Source organism: Mus pahari, chromosome 3 (genome assembly GCF_900095145.1).
Source record: "Mus pahari chromosome 3, PAHARI_EIJ_v1.1, whole genome shotgun sequence".
Lineage (NCBI taxonomy): Eukaryota > Metazoa > Chordata > Mammalia > Rodentia > Muridae > Mus > Mus pahari.
The window spans coordinates 55,191,612-55,212,368 of NC_034592.1; the positions used below are offsets into that span (position 1 = coordinate 55,191,612).

General features: G+C 42.6%; 1 protein-coding gene across 2 annotated transcripts in view; it reads left to right on the forward strand.

Moving 5' to 3' along the window:
• Nostrin (nitric oxide synthase trafficking) overlaps window positions 1-20,757 on the forward strand; it is a 59,892-nt gene that overhangs the window by 20,571 nt on the left and 18,564 nt on the right. Inside the window, exons 4-8 of one of the 2 annotated variants that reach the window (XM_021193448.1) lie at window positions 995-1,057; window positions 1,282-1,363; window positions 4,670-4,732; window positions 6,824-6,922; window positions 11,850-11,975. In XM_021193448.1, coding sequence (XP_021049107.1) covers window positions 995-1,057; window positions 1,282-1,363; window positions 4,670-4,732; window positions 6,824-6,922; window positions 11,850-11,975 — 433 coding nt within the window. The remainder of the gene's footprint in view (window positions 1-994; window positions 1,058-1,281; window positions 1,364-4,669; window positions 4,733-6,823; window positions 6,923-11,849; window positions 11,976-20,757) is intronic. The other variant, XM_029536998.1, reaches the window with a different exon arrangement.

Genomic DNA, 20,757 nt, shown 5'->3' on the forward strand with positions numbered 1-20,757 from the left:
AGCCCTGGCTGTCCTGGAACTCACTCTGTAGACCAGGCTGGCCTCGAACTCAGAACTCCACCTGCCTCTGCCTCCCGAGTGCTGGGATTAAAGGCATGTGCCACCACGCCCAGCCTGGTTTTCTTATTATCCAGTGCAAGATGCAGATTAGGTCGCTGGAGGCCCACCTTGGATCCATTCCACATCTGGAAGGGAGGCAGCTTACTCCCTTCCTCCCTCTTAAAATTGGCACGTGCTCTGTCCCTGCAGGTCACCGACTTTTTAGTTTGTCCTGATTTGAGAGGACTCCTTATGGATTCCCTAGAGCTGACTCCTGCTGTGAGAAGAGATAAAAACAGGCTTCCTGCCCTCCCTAGAGGCCCCCAGGAATAGAGGCAGTGACCTTTGTGTTTATTACACACAGGACCAGGAAAGATCCTAGGCTGTCCTAAAGTCAGCGTGGTGCAGGATTGGGGCTCCAATTTCAAGAGCAGTAGACAGCTGTGCCAGGGACTCAAACCCTGAACTCACTTACATCCTTTGCCACTTACGTCCTCAAAGACTCGCTTTATTCATCTATAAGGGGACCTGAAGAGATTTTCATTGAGAGTCTTCTAAAGTGACACACACACACACACACACACACAAACACACAAACACACACACACACACACACACACACACACCACACCTATCTGCTGTCTTCCTTGGCCGCTTTATTTCCCTGATTTTCTGAAGACTCAAAATAGAAGATGAAAATCTAAATGAAAAAAAAAAAAAAAAAAAAAAAAAAAAAAAAAAAAAAAGCATCAGCCCTGGGGTGGGGGAGGAGTAGTGTGTAGAATGTCTGTGGCACAAATAAATATACTGGCTGAATTTAATCTCCTGGAGAAATTGAAACCCCAGCCAGGGAGCGAACGTGAGAGCGGAGGCAGCTTGTGAGCTGTAGTGTTTGGTTTCTCAGAGCTCACCAGAGAATGATCCCCACCTCCATCCAACCCTTTTCTGTCTCTAGCTGTCTCAGCACTGCCTGGGCCTGGGCCTCAGAGAGCATGAAATCCGCAGCAGACCTCCATCAGTGAGTGCTTCCAATAACACCATCCCCTCACCCCCTCCTACACCACCCCACCCATACCTTTGCCCCTACTCCAAAGGGAGGTGTCACACACTTAGAGTGGGTGGGTGCCAGTATTCCCCTTCAAACCTGCCCTGAATTGATACGCTGTAACCTGCCACTCACTTATCTCCCCAGAAACGAATTTGGACAGTAGATGTAAACCCAAGACAATTTTCTATTTCCAGAAAACTTGGCAAAGCAATTGAGTCGGAAGCGATAAAGCCGACACACCAAGTCCTGAGTATGCAAGAGAAGAAGAGAAAGTCGGTGAGGAGAAGCTGCACTTTTCTCTTAAAAGCAAGGTCGATAGAGCTGGGGAACGCTCAGTGGCAAATGCGCTCTCTTCAGGTGCCCCAGGCCCGAGGTTCAAACCCAAGCACAGTAAAACATTCGTAACAAACAAACCAAACAAAGTCACGAGGCGGAAGAAGGTGAATTCTGTGCATTCGAGGCTAGTAAATCTCAAGCCAGCCAGGACTACATACTGAGATCCTGTGTTAAAACCAAGTGAGGTGCCCTGCTGCTGCATGCCTGTAAATCTCGGCACGTGGGTTGTTGGGGCAGGGGAATAGGGAGTTCAAGATCAGTCTTGATTATACAGCATTTTCAAAACCAGCTGGAGACAGTGACTCAAAAGGACTAAAGAAATAAACACATGAGCAAGATTTCTGTCTATGGCTCACAGAGCAAAAGGCTGCAGTGATAGTGGGTCTCAGAAATTTATAATGAAATAATAATAAGAAGAAGAATTTTGTCAACACAGTGTTGGCAATATAATGAAAAATAATAGGGAACAGCTACTTTATCATTAAAAATAGGAAGAAGTCAAGCAATAGACTAAAATAGTTAAAAGGTTTAAAGGAGAGCTGGGACCTGGCTCTGGGACAGTGTGTTTCAGGCCTTGAGTTCAATATTCAGCACTGTGAAGATAATATGCATAAATAGAGGATTTTATTTTATTTTTAAGATTTATCCATTATTATATGTAAATACACTGTAGCTGTCCTCAGACACCCTAGAAGAGGGGGTCAGATCTCACTATGGATGGCTGTGAGCCTCCATGTGGTTGCTGGGATTTGAACTCGGGACCTTCATAAAAGCAGTCAGTGCTCCCAACCGCTGAACCATCTCTCCAGCCTCTATAGTGGATTTTAGAAAGATGGCTCAGTGGTTACAAACAGGACCTGCTCCTATGGAAGACTGGAAATTTAATCCCGACACCCATATTGGGTAGCTTACAACTATCTGTAATTCCAATAGCAGGCATCCAGTGCCCTCCTGAGGCCTCTCTGGGCACCCACTCTCACTTGTGCACACATACACATAGACACATACACATAATTGGAAACAAGTGTTTTTACATATGGTATCAAATGAAGAAGTAAGATAAATCTAGTAAGTAATAAAAATCTCAACTGGAAGATCCTTCCCAAAATGTTAGTGAGAATTACTTTGAGATGATAAAATCAGAGGTTATTTTTCATTATTTAGTACTTTTTACATGGTCTTTACAATTTTGTTAACACTAACTCTGTCACTGAGCTACACTGAGGTCCCATAAGCATAATTTGTTTCAAAAGATGCTTTTCTGCTTACCAGTGTGAGATTACTTGAAGGTAATAGCCTTAAGATTAAGGGGAAGCATCAGGCACTCCTGTCTAGTGTGCCCTCTGCTCTGGGCATGTGCCTTCCTTCTAGGACAGTTTCCCTGTGTGTGCTACGTTGCTCCCTCTGTGTGGATCTCAGTGTTAGCCACTCTAGACAATGCTTCCAGGCAATGTGCATTGCTGTTAATGAATGTGGCAGTGCTCCAATGGGGTGGTTTGGGGCCAAGTGCAGGCAAGAAGTGCCCGAGTCTTGCAGGTAGTCCTTGCAAGGGGAAACGATAGTTACTAGAAATAGATAGTTACTTCAAATGACTTGTAAATCAAAAGAACTATGGGAGCTGGGAAAACTCAGATGGAAGAGGAATGGAAATAAATGAAATATAAACTCATTAAGTGAAGTTGGGAAGTAGAGATAACACTTGCATATGTACTTGTGTGTTCCACCAGAATGGATGTCCTACCTAGAGCTTAGGTAATGGCAAGTTACAAAAATCATTCAAAAGCAATATAATCATCTGCTTTTGCCAGGAAACTATATAAAAACTCAAAGCAAACCTGTTTTATTAATTACAAAATATTTTACATATCATATGGCAATATGATAATTACATTTAATACCATAAACTAACCAGTATTATGAGGATTTGTCACAGAACACTGGGTAGCTGATGTCATGATACTCCTCTGTCACTAGTCCCCATTATCTCCTGTTTATCTCCTGTTCAGTGTTGCAACGACCCTCCCACACGCTCACAGAGGATGCAAAGCAGATCTTATTTTTATAAGGAGATTTGCTCTGCATCTCAGCTACATCTATACAGTCAAAATTGGCATAGTATGCAAAGCCATTTTTTTTCTATATCTGTTACAATATACCAGGTAATCTATATCTAATGACTGCTGAAAATCAAGTTTCTGATCCTCCCTCTGCGGATGCTTTTGCAACATGAATTGATGTTGAAGAGGAATGACCATCCTTAGCAAGGTTCATATACATACGTATACCTTTTCACATTGTCACAGATTAAAACCACTATTTCACAAATCATGTCAAGAGACACTTGACATGAAGGCAAGCCCAAACATGTCCATTCTAGGGTTTTGAAGCTCAGATAAGCCATGAGAGTGATTGTGCCAGAAAAAACCAAGCCATCACTCTGAATTCAGTGTAACTCACTCCAACTGAGTTAGTTTGAAGTGTGCCAGTGGCTTAGAAATCACTGAAACTCATTCCTCTTGGTTCTCGAGGTTGGGAATCCCAGGATCAAAGCAGTAGTAGATTAAGTCTCTGTAGAGGAACTGGTCATTCTTCATAGACAGCCATCTCTTCATGTTATGCATTTGCATAGTAGGGGAGTGAAGGAGGCCTTGCGGTGTCTTTTATAAGGGCATTCATTGTCTTAGTCATAAGGGCATTCATTGTCTTAGTCACCAAGGAAACTCTTATAAAAAGAAAGCAATTGGGGACTTGTTGACAGTTTCAGTGAGTAGTCCATTATCATCATGGCAGAGAGCATGGTGACATGCACAGCAGAGAGCATGGTGACATGCACAGCAGATGTGGTGCTGGATAAGCAGCTGAGAGCTATAGCCTAATCCTGAGGCACAGAGAGGGGGGTGGACTGCCTTGGGCTTTTGAAACCTCAAAGCCCACTCCCAATGACACTTCTCCACCAAGGCCACATCACCTAATCCTCCTCAAACACTCCACCAATTAGGGACTAGTCATTCAAATATATGAACCTATGGTGGGGGGGGGGTGCATTCTCATTCCAACAACCACAGGCACTGGTCCATGTATGAGGGCTCCATTCATAAGATCCATTCACTTCCCAGAGACCCACCTCTTAATGCTATGATGCAGAAGAAATAGGTTTCAACCTATGTATTTTGGGATTCGTTGATACATAATCAATAGCAGGGACTAAGCAATAAACACTTTTCTTTCCGTTTTTCTCTTCCATAGCTTGATAATGAAGTGGAAAAGACAGCAAATCTTGTTATTAATAACTGGAATCAGCAAATCAAGGCAAGTATCCACTAACAGCATTTACATAGTCAGTTTTTAGGATGGGACACTGCTTTTGTGCACATATATTTGTGTGTTCTAATGCTTTTCTATGCACCTATTGAAGAGAAAACAACTCACCTAAGTTATTGTATAGATGCATCATCCAAAGCCAAGGATGACTCAAAATATGGTTACTATCTATGGCTAATATTTACATGGCACTGATGTGCCAAGAGCTATACACATGTGTATTCTTTATCACACAACTGAGGTGATATGTGACTTTGCACTGTCAAGGTCATTTCCAAAGTTTTGAATCTGGTTAATGGTTAAACCATGAAGTCCTAGAAGTTCTTGGACTCTGGAGTCACTGCTCTGTTCCATATTGGCTGCCTGCCTCTCTGTGAAGTTTAAAATTTAGGAAAAGCAACAAACACCAGTTTGGGTCTCCATTTGTGTAAGGTTGTTAGAGACCTTGCAATTGAGAGGTTATTGTAAGGAGTGTGGTGACATCAAAGGGAATACACATGTTGATTCTACAACAACACACAGTCTACCTTCTGTACACACTGCACTAAGATCTGCTGCTAGTTTTCAATTTAGTTGGCTAGATAACAAATGCAGGAAACAACACATGAATCCTTCTAGAGAATTTGTGATTTGATCTGTGAAGCTAGAGAATTCCATTATTGGTTCTTAAGCTATAGAAACAGCAGATGAGGTCCATATGTATGGAAGATTATTCTAGAATAATCCTGTGTAGGAGGAGTTGCTTTGAGATGGAATAATGAGAGGCTAGAGAATCTGCTAAGAAAACTCAGTCATGTCCTTGAAGATTTGAACTCGAAGAGTGGAACTCTTCCTTTGTCATCTCCTAAATGTTAATAACTCAAGTGATCCTTTACAAGTAAACAGCCACCTGTACCAAATGACCAGAGATGCTCTCAGACGCAGCTGGCCTCAGACTTGCTTCTAAGCTCATGCTGCAGCTGAAGACTCCAGAGACCAAGATGAAAATAGTTTAAGACAAATTCCTACCCTGTGGTAGCTGTTCTGGTAGAAAGAGGCTCATGAGAGTCACATTGAGAAATAGCTCAAAGTAAAAAAAAAAAAAAAAAAAAACCAAAAACCAAAAACCAAAAAACCAATTACTTGCTTTTAATTTTGCTCTTGATTTTCTGAGGTGTTTTTTTTCTTTTTTTTTAAAGAGGTTTGTCTTGAAAAAACAATTATCTATAAACACTCAGTTCTCACAGGAAAGTCAATACAATGGATCAAAAGCTAGAGACTATGTTCTTTAGCTGTTTGCTTCAAAGAACAAAATCCACCTCCTATTATCCCCCAGTTTCTGATAAGTTGGATTTTTTCTTTTTTTTTTTTTGAATAAAATCATTTTATTGTTTTATGTGAAGAATGTCAAAGTCATTTGGTCACACAGACTTCTTGAACTGCAATCATTTCCCCCTAAGGTTCCACATGTCAGTTGTTGTGAAGTGCAGTCCACTTCTGAGGTCAAGTTTCAAATTCTGAAGGGCCAGGTACTCTTGGCTCACCCAAGTTTGTCAGCAGGCACTTGCCTGAGATAGAGGAGACACTGAGCAGCTTTGTCCTTGAACTCCCTCATATAGCTTCTTCACATGTTCCAAGGGAAGCAGTCAGCTTCCCTCTGATACCCAAGGACAGAGCCCTGGACTCCCCTACCATCCCATATCATTTCATTCTATATCCTGAACTCTTTAGTCTGCGTGCCTTGGTATATTCCTGCAGCACTCAGGGGACCAAGGCCAGAGGAGTGTAAGCACCAGGTGAGTTAGCAAACATCTGACTCTCTTTCATATATACCCAATATCATGACAAACTACACAATGGTTCCCTATCAAAATACTTGCTGCTGTGCTATTTGGGGCATATTTTGGGATGAAGGATGGAAACAAAGAAGTAATGATCCACATTTATTCACAAACAAACCTCATTCTGAAATAAAAGAACTTCTCTCTAAATACCAATCTTTCTTTCTTTCTTTCTTTCTTTCTTTCTTTCTTTCTTTCTTTCTTTCTTTCTTCCTTTCTTTCTTTCTTTCTTCTCTTGTTTGTGTGTTTCCATCTCTAGGCTAAGAAAAAATTAATGATGAGTACCAAGAAGCATGAAGCACTTTTCCACCTTGTAGAAAGCTCCAAGCAATCCCTGACCCAGAAGGAGAAGCAGAAGGTGAGCTATCATGGCAGCCAGGTACACAGTTTAGAGATGTGGCTTCCTGCCCTCCATGGGAACACAGACAACTGGATCCCTCCCTCAGTAGGGATCTGAGGTTAACCAAGTGTGAAAAGGGACTCAAAGTTACCTGTGGTCCACATCAAACCTTTGAAATATATCACTGACATGGAATATTAGGCTGTGGTATTCGTAGTTTTGACAGAGGATCCTACCTCCACTCCAAATAAGTAAATATACATAGTTATGTTTATGGGATACTGTATAAAGCTCTTTACATATTATACTAATATGAACATTAAAAATGAAGTCAAAATGCTTACAAGATGAGATAAAGATAAAATTGCATTTTAAATGGTTAGCTAACTATGGTATGTTCATATAATTAGGAAAAAATAATCATTAATTAAGAATTCAAACAAAGAGCTGGGCGTGGTGAAGCACACCTTTAATCCCAGCACTCAGGAGGCAGAGGCAGGCGGATTTCTAAGTTCGAGGCCAGCCTGGTCTATGAAGTGAGTTCCAGAACAGCCAGGGCTATACAGAGAAACCCTTTCTCGAAAAAAAAAAAAAAAAAAAAAAAAGAATTCAAACAAAATGTACCCTTGGGGAAAGGTATGGGCTTAATCCCAATAAATATAAATTTACATTTCTACCATTCATCTTGGCAGTTTGCACTTTGAAGATAGTAATTACATTTTACGTCAAGCTCTTATCATACCTTCCTACATCACTTAGATTTTTCTTCTTCCTTTGAATGATAATGTGTTTGTCACCCTGAGCAGAAGAGGATATCTACTGAGATGGGTTCATTCCTTCTTCGTGTTTTCTTTACTAGGGAAAACAATCCAGCATTTCTGAGAGAGAGAAATCTTTTAGAGACATTAGTGTACTCGTTGTTAACTTAGATAAAGCCAGATAATACACATAGAAATCCTCGTAGCCCAGATACATGCTAATGGACCACAAGGTCCATGATGCTGGAAGCGAAGGCAGTTGTGGGACTCCACACACAGTGGCACTCTCCTGCTGCAGAATCCAGGATTCCCCCAGCCACATCAAACTCCGTAACTGTCCACGGGTGGGCCACAGCATTGATTCATGGGTTAAAGACGAGTCAACTTGACAGCTGTGTTCTTAGACAAAAAAAAAAAAAAAAAAAAAAATTGAACACAACGTTGGGCTATACTGCATCTAGCCCAACTCTTGTTCCATGTGCCCTATATCGGAAACTAAAACATTCCACACTTTCTCCAACATTAAGTCTCCCTCAAGGAAAGCAGCCAGCACCGTGGCACCTAGAAATCCTTAAAAGGGGAAAGAAAATTGGCACCGCAAGCGGCTCTATCAATTCGGCTGAAGAAATTGTTAGTTGAATAACTTTTAAATTCATCGTTAGCAGGATTTGGGATGCTCTTACTTCTTCACATGTCAGTCTTCACAGTTCAAAATGATCAGAACAAGTTCAATAATGAGCAGCCGTGGAGGGAGGCTAACTCACGTTATGTAAAAATCCTCAGGACTAGGGCATGTCCAAGTCTTCCCTGACCTCATTAGAAGCTATTCTTCCTCAATGCCAAGCAATAGCAACAGCAGAAAAGCTGTTGCAGGTAGCTGGTGCGGTTCCTGTTCCTTCTTTAGCAGCTTCCCTGCGAGGTGAAATTCTGCAGTGCCCTCCACCCACCTTCCTACAGCAGACCTGTAATCATGACCTCTGCCTGTGCTAACGTCACCGGTCTCTCCCATAGTCACTGCTTAAACTAGCAGCGATGACTTTGTTTTTAACAGCAGTTCTTCCTGTTTTCCTGCTTAGCCATCCTGGTTCTCACCGGAAGGTAGCCTAACCGACCGCCCCCAGCGCCCCCCCCACCCCGGCCCATCCCACCCTCCCACCCCCACCCCCCCGTCTTCCTTCTGCACCGGTCCTTTCCATCCACTCGCAGAGGACTGTTGTTTCTTTCCCCACTGTTCATTTTTGTCTGCTTAGCAGCAAGGGAGTACCCAGTTCATTCTGTGTCCTGAGACTGTGCCACCATGGCTCTCACAGACCCTCTTCCGATTATGCCCTTTGTCTTGTCTCACTGAGATAGCCCCTCCCACCCCACAGTGGTTCTTCCCATCAGTCTTTGAATTCCTAGGTCTGTCTTGCTTTGTTTGAGCTGCCTTAAGAGGTTACCATTGCCTGGGCAGCTTTAACAGCAGGAGGTATTTTCACAGTCTTTAAATAAATAAGACTTTGACCAGCCCACAAATAAAAACATCACACAGTTAGTTTAAGGAAGCTGCCCAAAACACTTGTCCGGTGCATACATCTTACTGAATTTCTGATCAGTCAGAATGGCCATAGTTCTACAATCCTCGAGATGAGGAGCCTGCACGCTCAGATTCTGGTGAGGGCCAAGACAGCAGACATCTAGTCATAGCCTCATATGGCAAAGAGAGAACTCGGGGCTTCCTTTCATTGGGTCACTTATCTCATTCATAAGGGCTCCTCCACTTGAGCCCTGACCACTTCCCAAAGACTCCCATTTCCTAATGCGATGCTGTGGAGAAGTTAGGGTTGGCCATACAGATTCAGAGGTGCTCATCCACTCGGTCCAATGTATCCCCTGCCCTGGGAGAGAAGGAAGATTTGCAAGCAGCTTCCCATGGTTGTGTCCATTCAACTGTAACATCCCCTCTCCTGGCACTAAGACGCCTTGATCTGTGCTCCATCTCCACCTCGATGTTCATTTCTCAAGGTACCCGGCAAACTTCTTAGAAGCACTGTACATCATTTTACTCCTCCTCTGGAGACAGTGTCTTCTTTTAACTTTGACAGTATCCCATTCTTGGTCCTCCTACATCTTTGGACATTTTATCTTGGGCTCCTTTACGGGTGTCATCTTTTTTCCCCACCTGGCCCTTCTATATTGCTGTAGCTGAGGATTTCTCACCAGGGACTCTCTGTTTAATTCACCATTATGTCTCCAGTAGCCAGGAAAACAGACGCAATTATCAGGAACTCAGTAAATAATAGGTTCTCAATGTATATACCCCCAAAGCTTCAACTCTCATTTCTATGCTGACAATGCCTCAATTTATATCTCTAGCTGTATCTGTCAGTAAACTGCACCTCTAGAGATCATCTTCCCACCTAAGATGACTTTCCCCATTCCTGTCAGCTCTAACCCTCAAACCAAATGCTTCGTGACTTGCTAACAAGGACTTCTCCCTTCCACCATTCACTCTGGTCATGATCCTTGTTGGCCTGGATTGCTGCAACTAATGAATGGGTTTCTTTGCCTTGAACATTGGCTCTTACTGTCCCTTGACTACAGGGTGGCTTTCCTGAAGCTCAAATCAGCAGCATGTTCTTTTATGAAAAGCCTTTGAAGTTCTTCTAGTGGCTTCAGAAGATGGCCTACTTTTTGTCACGTGACCAGTGAAGGCCTTCCTGACTTGACCTTGCCTCCCGCTCCACCATTGTTTCTGGCTGTTCTTTCTGTCCTCGGAGCCATCAATTCTTGCCTATATCCTGGTATTATTTCATTATCAGGTTAAGATGCACAGGCTCATGTTTCTACAGATAGATGTGGCTCATTAAACCTGAAATACAAAACTGAATGTGCCTTGCATCGGTCATACATCACAGAGCAGCAGCGTATTGACTGGAATAATAAAGTGAACAGTATTAATATTCAGCATCTTGAATGAATGTTCGCTGTTATTGTAACATTCGTCATGATGTCCTTAAACATAAAGAGGGTCATTCATAAAATCCTCTATCTCTGTCCTTGAAACTGCTAAACTGCTAAGATCAGGAGGGTCCTTCAAGTGCAGTTCAAGGACCATGTTCATGAGAGTCAGCTGAGGGCCTACTACAAACTCACTACAGAGATGGCTAATAATTGAATATCTCTACTGGGGGCCCTAGAAGTTGCTACTTTACACGATCTAGTTCATACCTAAGAATATTAAATTTGAGAGTCATTCGTGCAATCCCAGTCTTCATTTCTCAGAAATGAAATCGCTTGTCTGGGCATTTTCAATAGCCATTTCTGCTAAGGTGGTCCAGAAAGTTTTGTATAACCTTGATTTCCCAGAGACTTAGCAATCAGAGTGTCAAATGTCATCGGCTGGAACTCTTTGTGAGAGATGGATCCCTGGAGAGCAAAGTGAAAGAAAACCATATGTCTGGCTGCCTTAACTTAAAGCTAACATGGGCATGGATCTTAAGCTCAGTGCTGCAGTAGGTGACGTAGGTGACAGACAGGTGGTCCACTGTGGATCTCACCTGTGTCACCTTAATGAATCCTCCCAGGAACTCAGTGAAGTGGGGGGATCATCATCCCCATCAGAAATGTAAAACAGCCCTGTACCTTATGAAGACGATATAACTTGTCCTGTAGCAGAAACGAGATCTCTGACCCGTGATGCCCCATTCCAAAGCTCTACTTCTAGTGTTAAGATGTCAGACAGTTTGGTAATCTATTATAGAAATGGATCTAAAAATTATATGAGTCAACAAGTATCTACTTGTCTTGGGAAGGAACAGAGAAACCTGAAGGTTTATTGAATAAGATTATAGGATGGGCTAATGGATTACAGTTTGAGTTGAAGTTCCCAGACCTGTACTATAAGTGGTCAAATTCAGTCACTTGACCTTCTTGGTGTGAGGGATGTAGACAAATCACTTCATGTTTGACAATTCAATTCCCTCACATGTAAAGCTGAGGGTATATTGAAGGACATCAGTGTTCATTAACAGTTTCATAAGCCAAAAACAAAAAGACCTAGGTTTTGTCTTCTATAAAGTAACTATTATTTATAAAGAGCTAAAGTGAAACACTTGTCCCTGGGCCACGTACAATCGATGCATGGGTCGGCAAGCACACTCTTATAAATGTGGCAATAACTGTGTGGCACTGATGTCTTACTTTAGCTCCTCAACAAGCTGAAAAAATCAACTGAAAAACTGGAAAAAGAAGATGAAAGTTACTACCAAAAAAACATGGCAGGCTATTCTACCAGGCTGAAGTGGGAAAGCACCCTGGAAAACTGCTACAAGGTAGGTTAGACGTTCGTATTTATCTTCTTCCAACAGGTTCGGTGTGACCTGGAAAGTGAAGGTCGCATCCTCATTTAAGAGACATGATTTCTTCCTTGGCTATGGCACTCACTGGTACTGTGGCAGAAGACAAACGATCTTCTCTCAAGTTGTTTCCATTTCTCTATGAGCATAATCACCAACGAAGCCTCATATGCATCATGAGCCAGACTTGCTGTTTCTACATCTCAGTGAAAAGTGAGCTAAAAAAAAAAAAAAAAAAAAAAAAAAAAGCCTCTATCAAAGAAGAATATAAATTAAAGCTTAGGTATTAGAGATTCAGAAGGGGTTTTAGCTGACAGTGATAGAGCAGTCTCCATTAGGTGTTTTGTTGGACAACCAATATCCAACAATGAGTAAGGTACTAAACTCAAAACCTTAAATATGCCTGTTAGTAACGCATACCCACAAAGCCCTGAATTCTGGCAGCCGGAGGGATGGCTCTGTGGTTAGGAGCACAGACTCCTCTTCCAGAAAACCAGACTTCAATTCCCAGCACCCACATGGTGGCTTACGACCATCTGTAATTCCAGGCTCAGTAACTCCAGGACCCTCTTCTGGCCTCTACAGTTAATGCATATGTGTCGCTACCCATAAAATAAAATGAAATAAAATAAATTTTTTTTTAAAGAATGAATTGTGCCAAACTGTGACAAAGATAGGTAAAAGGTGTAAATGCACAAGTCAAGGTGGAAAATCAAAATCACTACTAAACACGTGAAAAGATAATCAGGCGGCCAAGTTAGGAAGTGATAATGTGATGGTTTGTATATTCTTGGGCCAGGAAGTGGCACCATTTGGAGGTGTGGCCTTGTTGGAATAGGTGTGACCTGGTTGGAGTAGGTGTGTCATTGTGGGTGTGGGCATGGGCATAAGATCCTCACCCTAGTTGCCTGGAAGTCAGTCTTCCACTAGCAGCCTTTGGATGAAGACATAGAACTCTCAGCTCAGCCTGTGCCATGCCTGCCTGGATGCTGCCATGCTCCCACCTTGATGATAAGGGACTGAACCTCTGAACCTGTAAGCCAGCCCCAATTAAATGTTGTTTTTATAAGACTTGCCTTGGTCATAGTGTCTGTTCACAGCAGTAAAACCCTAACTAATACAGATAATATCTAGTATTAACAAGGATTTTAAAAATAGGAATTCTTGAACCCTTCTAATGAGAATAAATTTAAAAGTATCTGGGAAAACAGAAATGTGTTCTTGCCCCTAATACAGAAGTTCCCTTATAGACATATATTCTTTTAAAAGGTTTAGTGTGTACTTTAAGAGTAAGGAACAGAATGTTTATTACAGGACAGTTCATAATTAGATGGTAAGAAAACATTGCACTCAATCTTCATATCCATCAGAAGAATACACTTACAGTATGCTTTCATTTATAGAGTAGGTCAATTTCCAGCTATAAATTAACCCAACCTATATTTAAATATGAATTAACCTCAAAACAATGATATTAGAGAAAACATATCATTTATACATCTATGCAGGAAAATTTCAACTCACACCTAACCTATATTGAGGTGACACGTGCGTGTAAACACATCCCTAGTGTCCAGACCTGTGTTGAAGCAGGGAAATGAAACTCCTTGTAGGAGCACCACAGGACTGCGGTATACAGTCACCCAGCCTCCGAACGGCTCCTGATAAGGCCCTAGAACCACTCCCCAGGGTTCACCACTACTTCACATACACATATGAACAGCTTTGCTGTGTCTATTTTCAAATCAACACAAACCTGATGGTTGGCCTAGTTAGGTTTGACTGCTTTAATAAGGCACTATGACCAAAAGCAACTTAAGGAGGAAAGGGTTTATATGCCTTATAGGTTACAGTCCATCACCGGAGGAAACCAAAGGAAGAACCCAGAGGCAGGAATTCAGGCAGAGACCATAGAAGAATGCTGCTCACTGCTTTTCTGTCTATGGCCTGTGGCTTACTCAGCTACCTTTCTTATACAGCCCAGGACTATATTCACAAAGGTGAAATAACCTACGGTGGGCAGGGAGCTTCCCAGTTTTATCATTAATCAAGAAAACCCTCTGCAGATTGGCCTCTAGGCCAGGTTAATCGAAGCATTTTCTCAATTAAGATTCCTTATTCCCAGATGACCCTAGCTTATATCAAGTTAACAAAACAAACAAACAAACAAACAACCTAGCATAACCACGGGAAACAATTATTTCTGGTTGGTAAGAACATGAATATTTTTGTTTCATTTTTATCTATGTATTCTAAGTTTTTAAAAATGTTGAAAACAGTTAAATATGAAAAAAATGTGTGGTGGTGATGATACATTCCTTTTTTGTATTTGATGTGTTCTTTATTTACATTAAAAATTTTATCCTCTTTCCTAATTTCCCATCTGAAACCCCCATCCCATCCCCCCTCTCCCTGCTCACCAACCCACCCACTCCCTCTTCCCTGTCCTGGCATTCCCCTACACTGGGGCATTGAGCCTTCACAAGACCAAGGGCCTCTCCTCTCATCGATGTCCCACAAGGACATCCTCTGCTACATATGTGGCTGGAGACATGGGATCCTCCATGTGTACTCTTTGGTTGGTGGTTTAGTACCTGGGAGCTCTGGAGGTACTAGTTGGTTCATATTGTTGTTCCTGCTAAGGGGCTGCAAACCCCTTCAGCTCCTTCAGTCATTTCTCTAGCTCCTCTATTGGGGATTCTGTGCTCAGTCCAATGGATGACTGTGAACATCCACTTCTGTATTTGTTAGGCACTGGCAGACAAGAGATCTACCTCTCAGGAGACAGTTATATCAGGCTCCTGTCAGCAAGCACTTGTTGGCATCCACAATAGTGTCTGGGTTTGGTAACTATAACATGGGGTGGATCCCCAGGTGGGACAGACACTGGACAGCCTTTCTTTCAGTTTCTGCCCCAAACGTTGTCTCTGTATTTCCTCCTGTGGGTATTTTGATCCTCCTTCTAAGAAGGATCGAAGAATCCACACTGTGGTCTTCCTTCTTCTTGAACTTCATGTGGTCTGTGATTTGTATCTTGGTATTCTGAGCTTCTGGGCTAATATCCACTTATCAGTGAGTGCATACCATGTGTGTTCTTTTGTGGGTTACCTCACACAGGATGATATTTTCTAGTTCCATCCTTCCCAGCACTCAGGAGGCACAGGCAGGTGGATCTCTAATTTTGAGGCCAGCCTGGTCTACAGAGTGAGTTCTAGCACATCCAGGACTACACAGAGAAACCCTGTCTCAAAAACAAACAAACAAAAAAACAAAAAGCAAAAAGCAAAACAAAACTTAACCAAACAAAAGCAAATAAGTACCCCAGGGACTAACCTGTATCAAGTGCATGGCATTCCGTGTGATCAGGCACTGAACTAAGTATAATCATGTTCATTATATCTTATTTCACAACCTTAGGAATAAATTAATAATTTTACTTCCAGTTGATAGCTGAGAAAGTAGAGGCTAGAGAGACAAAGTTGCTTGCCCAAAATTATTTTGAGATTCAGCAGGTTCCTACAACCAATAAGAATGGGGAGAGGGAAGCTTATTACCAAGCAAGGACTGGAGGGCTCTCTGGTCTCTTGAGTTCAGTCACGTTCAGGGAGGGATAGATGGGGAGTCAAAGGCGAAATAGGAACTCCTAGCAAAGAGAAAAAGAAATGGGGACACAAGAAGAAGCCCTTCCTCCAGTCAGTTTTTGGGGGTTTTGTTTGTTCGTTTTCAAAGTCTCAGTCTGTAGCCCAGGATGGCTTTCAATCATGGCAATCCTCCTGCATCATCAGCCTCTCACATACAGAGGTTGTAAGTGTGTACCACTGCCTGGATTATCACATCACTGAATAGAGGATCCTGGCCCCGCCCTTCTTTATGCTGAGAAGATCTCAGATATAGATGATGAAAGATTTGAATACTATCTTTTTGAAGTCGGGGCTGACCTTTCTCAGCTCCCAGGGAGGTCCAATGAAGCTATGGATTCCCACAAGGCTAACTTCCATGGATGATCCTGGGGACAGGTGTCTAGGGACCCTTCAAGGGATAAAAGGAAAAAAATGTGTATGTTTATCATCTCCATCTTCCTTAGCCTGTGCCTATGTCACAGCAGGGGACAATATCAGCAGATCTGTCTTGTCACAACTGACTTCACACTAGTTCATACCTAACCAGGGTTAGGTACTATGGACACTGTTTCTACCACAGGGTTTTATGAGCTCTCTAGCTCCTTCATGTGTTTCCTTCTCTCCCATTAGGAGCCTCCCATGCCCATAATCCTAGCACTCAGGAGGCAGAAGCAGGATGATTGCCTCAAGTTTAAGGCCAGTTTGGTCTAGACAGCAAGTTCCAGTCCAGACCGAATCATTTAGCAAGACAAGACCCAGTGTCAGAAAAAAAAAAACAAACAAAAAACAAAGGGATCTTCCTCCCTCTCTCCAGTCTCTTCCAGTAGATTTCTTTACATTGCAACATTGAGGAAATTATCTTCTTTCCTCCCAGAGTCATGTTATGGTAACAAGATACATATTCATTTAAAAATTAAAAGAGTTCCTGTCAACTTCAGCTTTTCCAGTGTTTTATTAGAATTGGAACTTAGGTGCGAAATCTACGAAAAGGCACACTCAGAAGGGTAGGATTCTCTTTTAACTCTCTTGTGTCCCAGACCCCCACTGTGTTGTTGGCCACTGGGGCCTGCTCTCCCTGTGGGGTCACAGCTCCTGGCACCCTACCTTCCTCTGGGCTGTCTTCTGTCTCCTGAGCACCAGCCACGTGAATGACGACGGTGGCATTGTAGTGTCCTGATTGTTCTACATGGACCCTCAATGATGCTCTCACTTTGTAATAGCTTGCCTTCTGTGTAGTTGGTTTATCCCCACGGCTCAGTGACTCGCATGCTTCTGTGCATTCTGTCTTTTGTATATCTATAATTATAACTCCAAGCATGAAATGTGAAATTTCATGTAACGCTACACTGAAACGCACCTCCAGCTCCAGCTGGTTGTCACTCAGTGAAAGAACAATGAACGGTTTTTAGAATGTGGCTCTAAGATCCTGCCTCAAAGCATCGGGGTACCTGTGAAAATTCACCCCAGACACAGTCTCTCAGAACTCCTGAATGAATTTTGGAAGGGCCCAGGTAACTTCTAGACATGCTGTAGTTTGAAATCCCTCCTATGGACATAGTAAAACACATCTTCTGTTTGAAAGCAATTCAAATGAAAATGCAATCTCTCCAAGATCCTCACTTCGTACCCCGAAGCCAGAGCAGCAGAAACAGAGAATGAATGAGGAGCATGAACTATCTGAGCCCAGACAAGCTCTAAATCTGCCATCCCGTGGTAACTCTGATGGTACTTCCTTCTCCTGTGCTGTCAAACAGCTGGAGGCCCTTCAGAATGTCTTGTCTCTCTATCAACTATTTTTAAACGGAAAGAACACGACACTAGAAAGCAATAACTCATTAAATGAGATATGGATTTTCCCCTTTGCACAGTGGAATTTATTTCTGCCTCTTTTCATGAGCAAACACAAATCATTTTAATGATTTCTCTGAAATGTAATTAAAGCTGTTAAACATTCCCATCTCCAGGAAAGGACACCAGTTATTCTAATCTCAGATTGATTCTTGTGGTTCTTGCTTATCGATGGAAAAGATAGTGCACTGTGTTCTAAGCCTGACTTTGATCTCCAACCCCCACATCCTTTGCTTCCATCTGCTAAGCTGAAACAGCTGACTTCTTGGTTTTTCTTTTTTTTTAATAGGGTAAGGACATTTTTCTTTTTTGAGGTGATCCAAACCAGTGACCTGCATTTGTTATGCAACATTTTAATTCTGCCTTAGGAGGAATCAATGCATTTGATAGGTCATCATTTTGCCTTTTTAATTCTTTATCTGGTAGACAAAAGGACAGGTGAGGTCACAGTCTATCGGCTTTTATTCCCGACCTGTGATTTGAGAGAAAGTCTCAGGAGAGATTGACAATCTCAGAGGCGCTTGGCTTCCTTAACTTACCAAAAATGGTGTAGCCCTCTGATCCCGAGGCTGTGAGGGTATAACTGCAGGCTTCCCATCAAAATGTCAGGGTGCGGGCACAAGAAACAAAATCTAAATGTCTCTGTGTTGGCACAGATGTTTGTGGTTATTGTTGATCCTTTGGTTGCTGCCATTTAAAGAAACAGCAAAACGATCTTATGTCAATAAGCACATTATAACTTATCATTCACTGGAATATCATTCAGCCTTAAAGACGTGTCTACAACATGGATGTACTTTATGGATACATTTGATGATTCTTCCCCCTTAAGACCTACATTGGTCAAGTACTGAGAGTGAGAAAGTTGAGTGGTACCTTTAGGGCTAGGAAGAGGCGGGATACGTGGTTATTACTTTGTGGGTAGAGAGTTTCCATTTTACAAGATGAAACCTGCCGTGGGCATTGTGCTGGCCGTGGGCACTGTGCTGGCCGTGGGCACTGTACTGGCAAGGGTGACATGGCAGTGTGAATGTTCTTCAGAACAGTGAAGAACAGTCTTTAAAAGGATGTTGTTTATATTATGTAAATCTGATCATGCCTACACACATAAATTCAGATTGCAAACACAGAAGGATATATACAACAAATTAGATCTAGCACATGGATGTAGGAGGACACCAGAGTGGATCGGGCTAGTGGTAACCTTGTGAATTTCTGCTGTCCCACCTGCTTACCAAAAGCCTCGATACCCAGCCATCCTTCTTCCCTGTGGTCATGGTACCCATCAGTTTTCCCAGAGCCTTGACCTTATCAAAACAGCATGTGGAGACTGTCTTAGACACGTGCCATCTCTGTCAGATCACATAGTCCTCTGGGCGTCTATACTGCAGCCTGCACTGTCCCAACCTGGTCTAAAAATCTCCCCTGAAGGCTTTACCTGGCCTCAGTTTTGAATTTCTCCATGCATTCCAAAGGCATGAGTCAGCATAGTGAGTGGCAAAGGCCCAGGAGCTTACTCTAGAATCCAGTGACACTGCTCTAGAATGCTAGTAGCAGCAAAGCTGCCCGTGTAGCCTTAACAAGCCTAACAACTGTGTGTTCCTCATCTCCTCAGTCGCCCTTGCTAGCTAAAAGCTATACTCCAGTTGTTGTAATTTTTGTTATCCTACATAAAATCTGGAGGTCGTGTTCTTACCTTTAAGCAATAGGCTCTGGCGCTCCAACTCTCATGGAGGTGAGCATTAAAGACTGAGTAGAACTACTCTTATCAAATAGTCTCTTGAAGACTGGAGAATGGGGACTGGAGAGATGGTTTGGTGGTTAAAGCATTCCTAAGGCACCAGGCATACATGTGTCACGAACACATATGTGGAGGCAAAACACTCAAACACATAAAATAAGATAAATAAATCTTTTTTAAAAGACCAGAGAATATTCCCTACTCATTTCCTTCATAGTGTTGTAATGTTCTACATAGAGATACTAGGGGAGATAAGCAGCCAGCAATCTTACCCAGCTATGAGAGCTGTAAATTATAGTAACGATTAGCCTAGCAATTGATATGACCATGGGTGTATTAATGGCATGGGTGTTACGGGAGTAAACAAGTGTTTCTAACTGAGTTTAAATCCTGCTCTGCCAGACAGAACTATCATTCATGGCAGTGTCAGCAAAGCCAAAATTCCACTGGCTAGGCCCTAAGGGAAACCCCAGTATTTCTTAAATGAGCATAGCACAATGTGCTCCTGAAGTTCTTGCCTTTATACTCACTAGATTAGTTCATCTCTGACCACTCGTCAGAGAGGCTTATCTTTACAGCAGACAGCAACAACAGAAACTCAAAACTGGTTGCAGTACAGAGGATGAGATTGTAGAGCGTTCAGCCTGACATGGGACATCTATGGCACACTCCTTCACCCAAGGCTCAGGGGTCATTGTGGAAGAGGGACCAGAATGACTGCAAGTGCCAGAAGGAATGGGCATGTGCATTCAAACAGCATGCTGGGAAGGACAGCACTGTTGCACTCACGAACTCACAACAGCGATGGCTGTGTATGTAAGACTGACATAAGCTCAAGCCAGCCAAAAGTCTAGCATGAATGGGCAGGGGCTCATCAAGTGCCGCTCCAATGAAAGAACTATTGGCGACAGCTGATGGCTACTGCTTGAGGGAGAGTCACTTTTCCTCAGGGATGCAGTGAGTGAGAGACTACTCATGCTATGGTGGATTATTCTTACACCCAGGCGCTTGCCGCAGCACTGAGTGGACTCAGTGAATTTAAAAACAGCATGTGAAGTTGGGCGGAAGAAGTGGAGGGGAGAGAAGGGAAGAGATTGGAGGGGAGGGAAAGAAGACGCATTTGATCAAAGCGGGTTGCGTGCATGCATGAAATTTTCAAGCAATAAAAGCTTATATACATAAAATAAAAGGCTGGAGTGGTGGCTTGATGCTTAAGAGCACTCGCTGCTCTTACAGAGGACCTGAGTTCAGTTCTCAGCAGGCTCAGAACTTCCTGTAACTCCAGTTTCAGAGGATCTGATGCCTTCTGCTCTCTGTGGGCACCTGCAGGTGTGTGGTGTCCCTAAACTCATGCAGGTACACATCTATACATAAATGAAAATAATACATAACTTTAATTTTTAAAAAAGAATAGAGAATACTGGGCTGAGATATAGCTCACTCAGTAGATTTTGCCTAAGAAACACAAGGCCATATGTTCAATCTCCATCACCATACATTCTCTCTCTCTCTCTCTCTCTCTCTCTCTCTCTCTCTCTCTCTCTCTCTC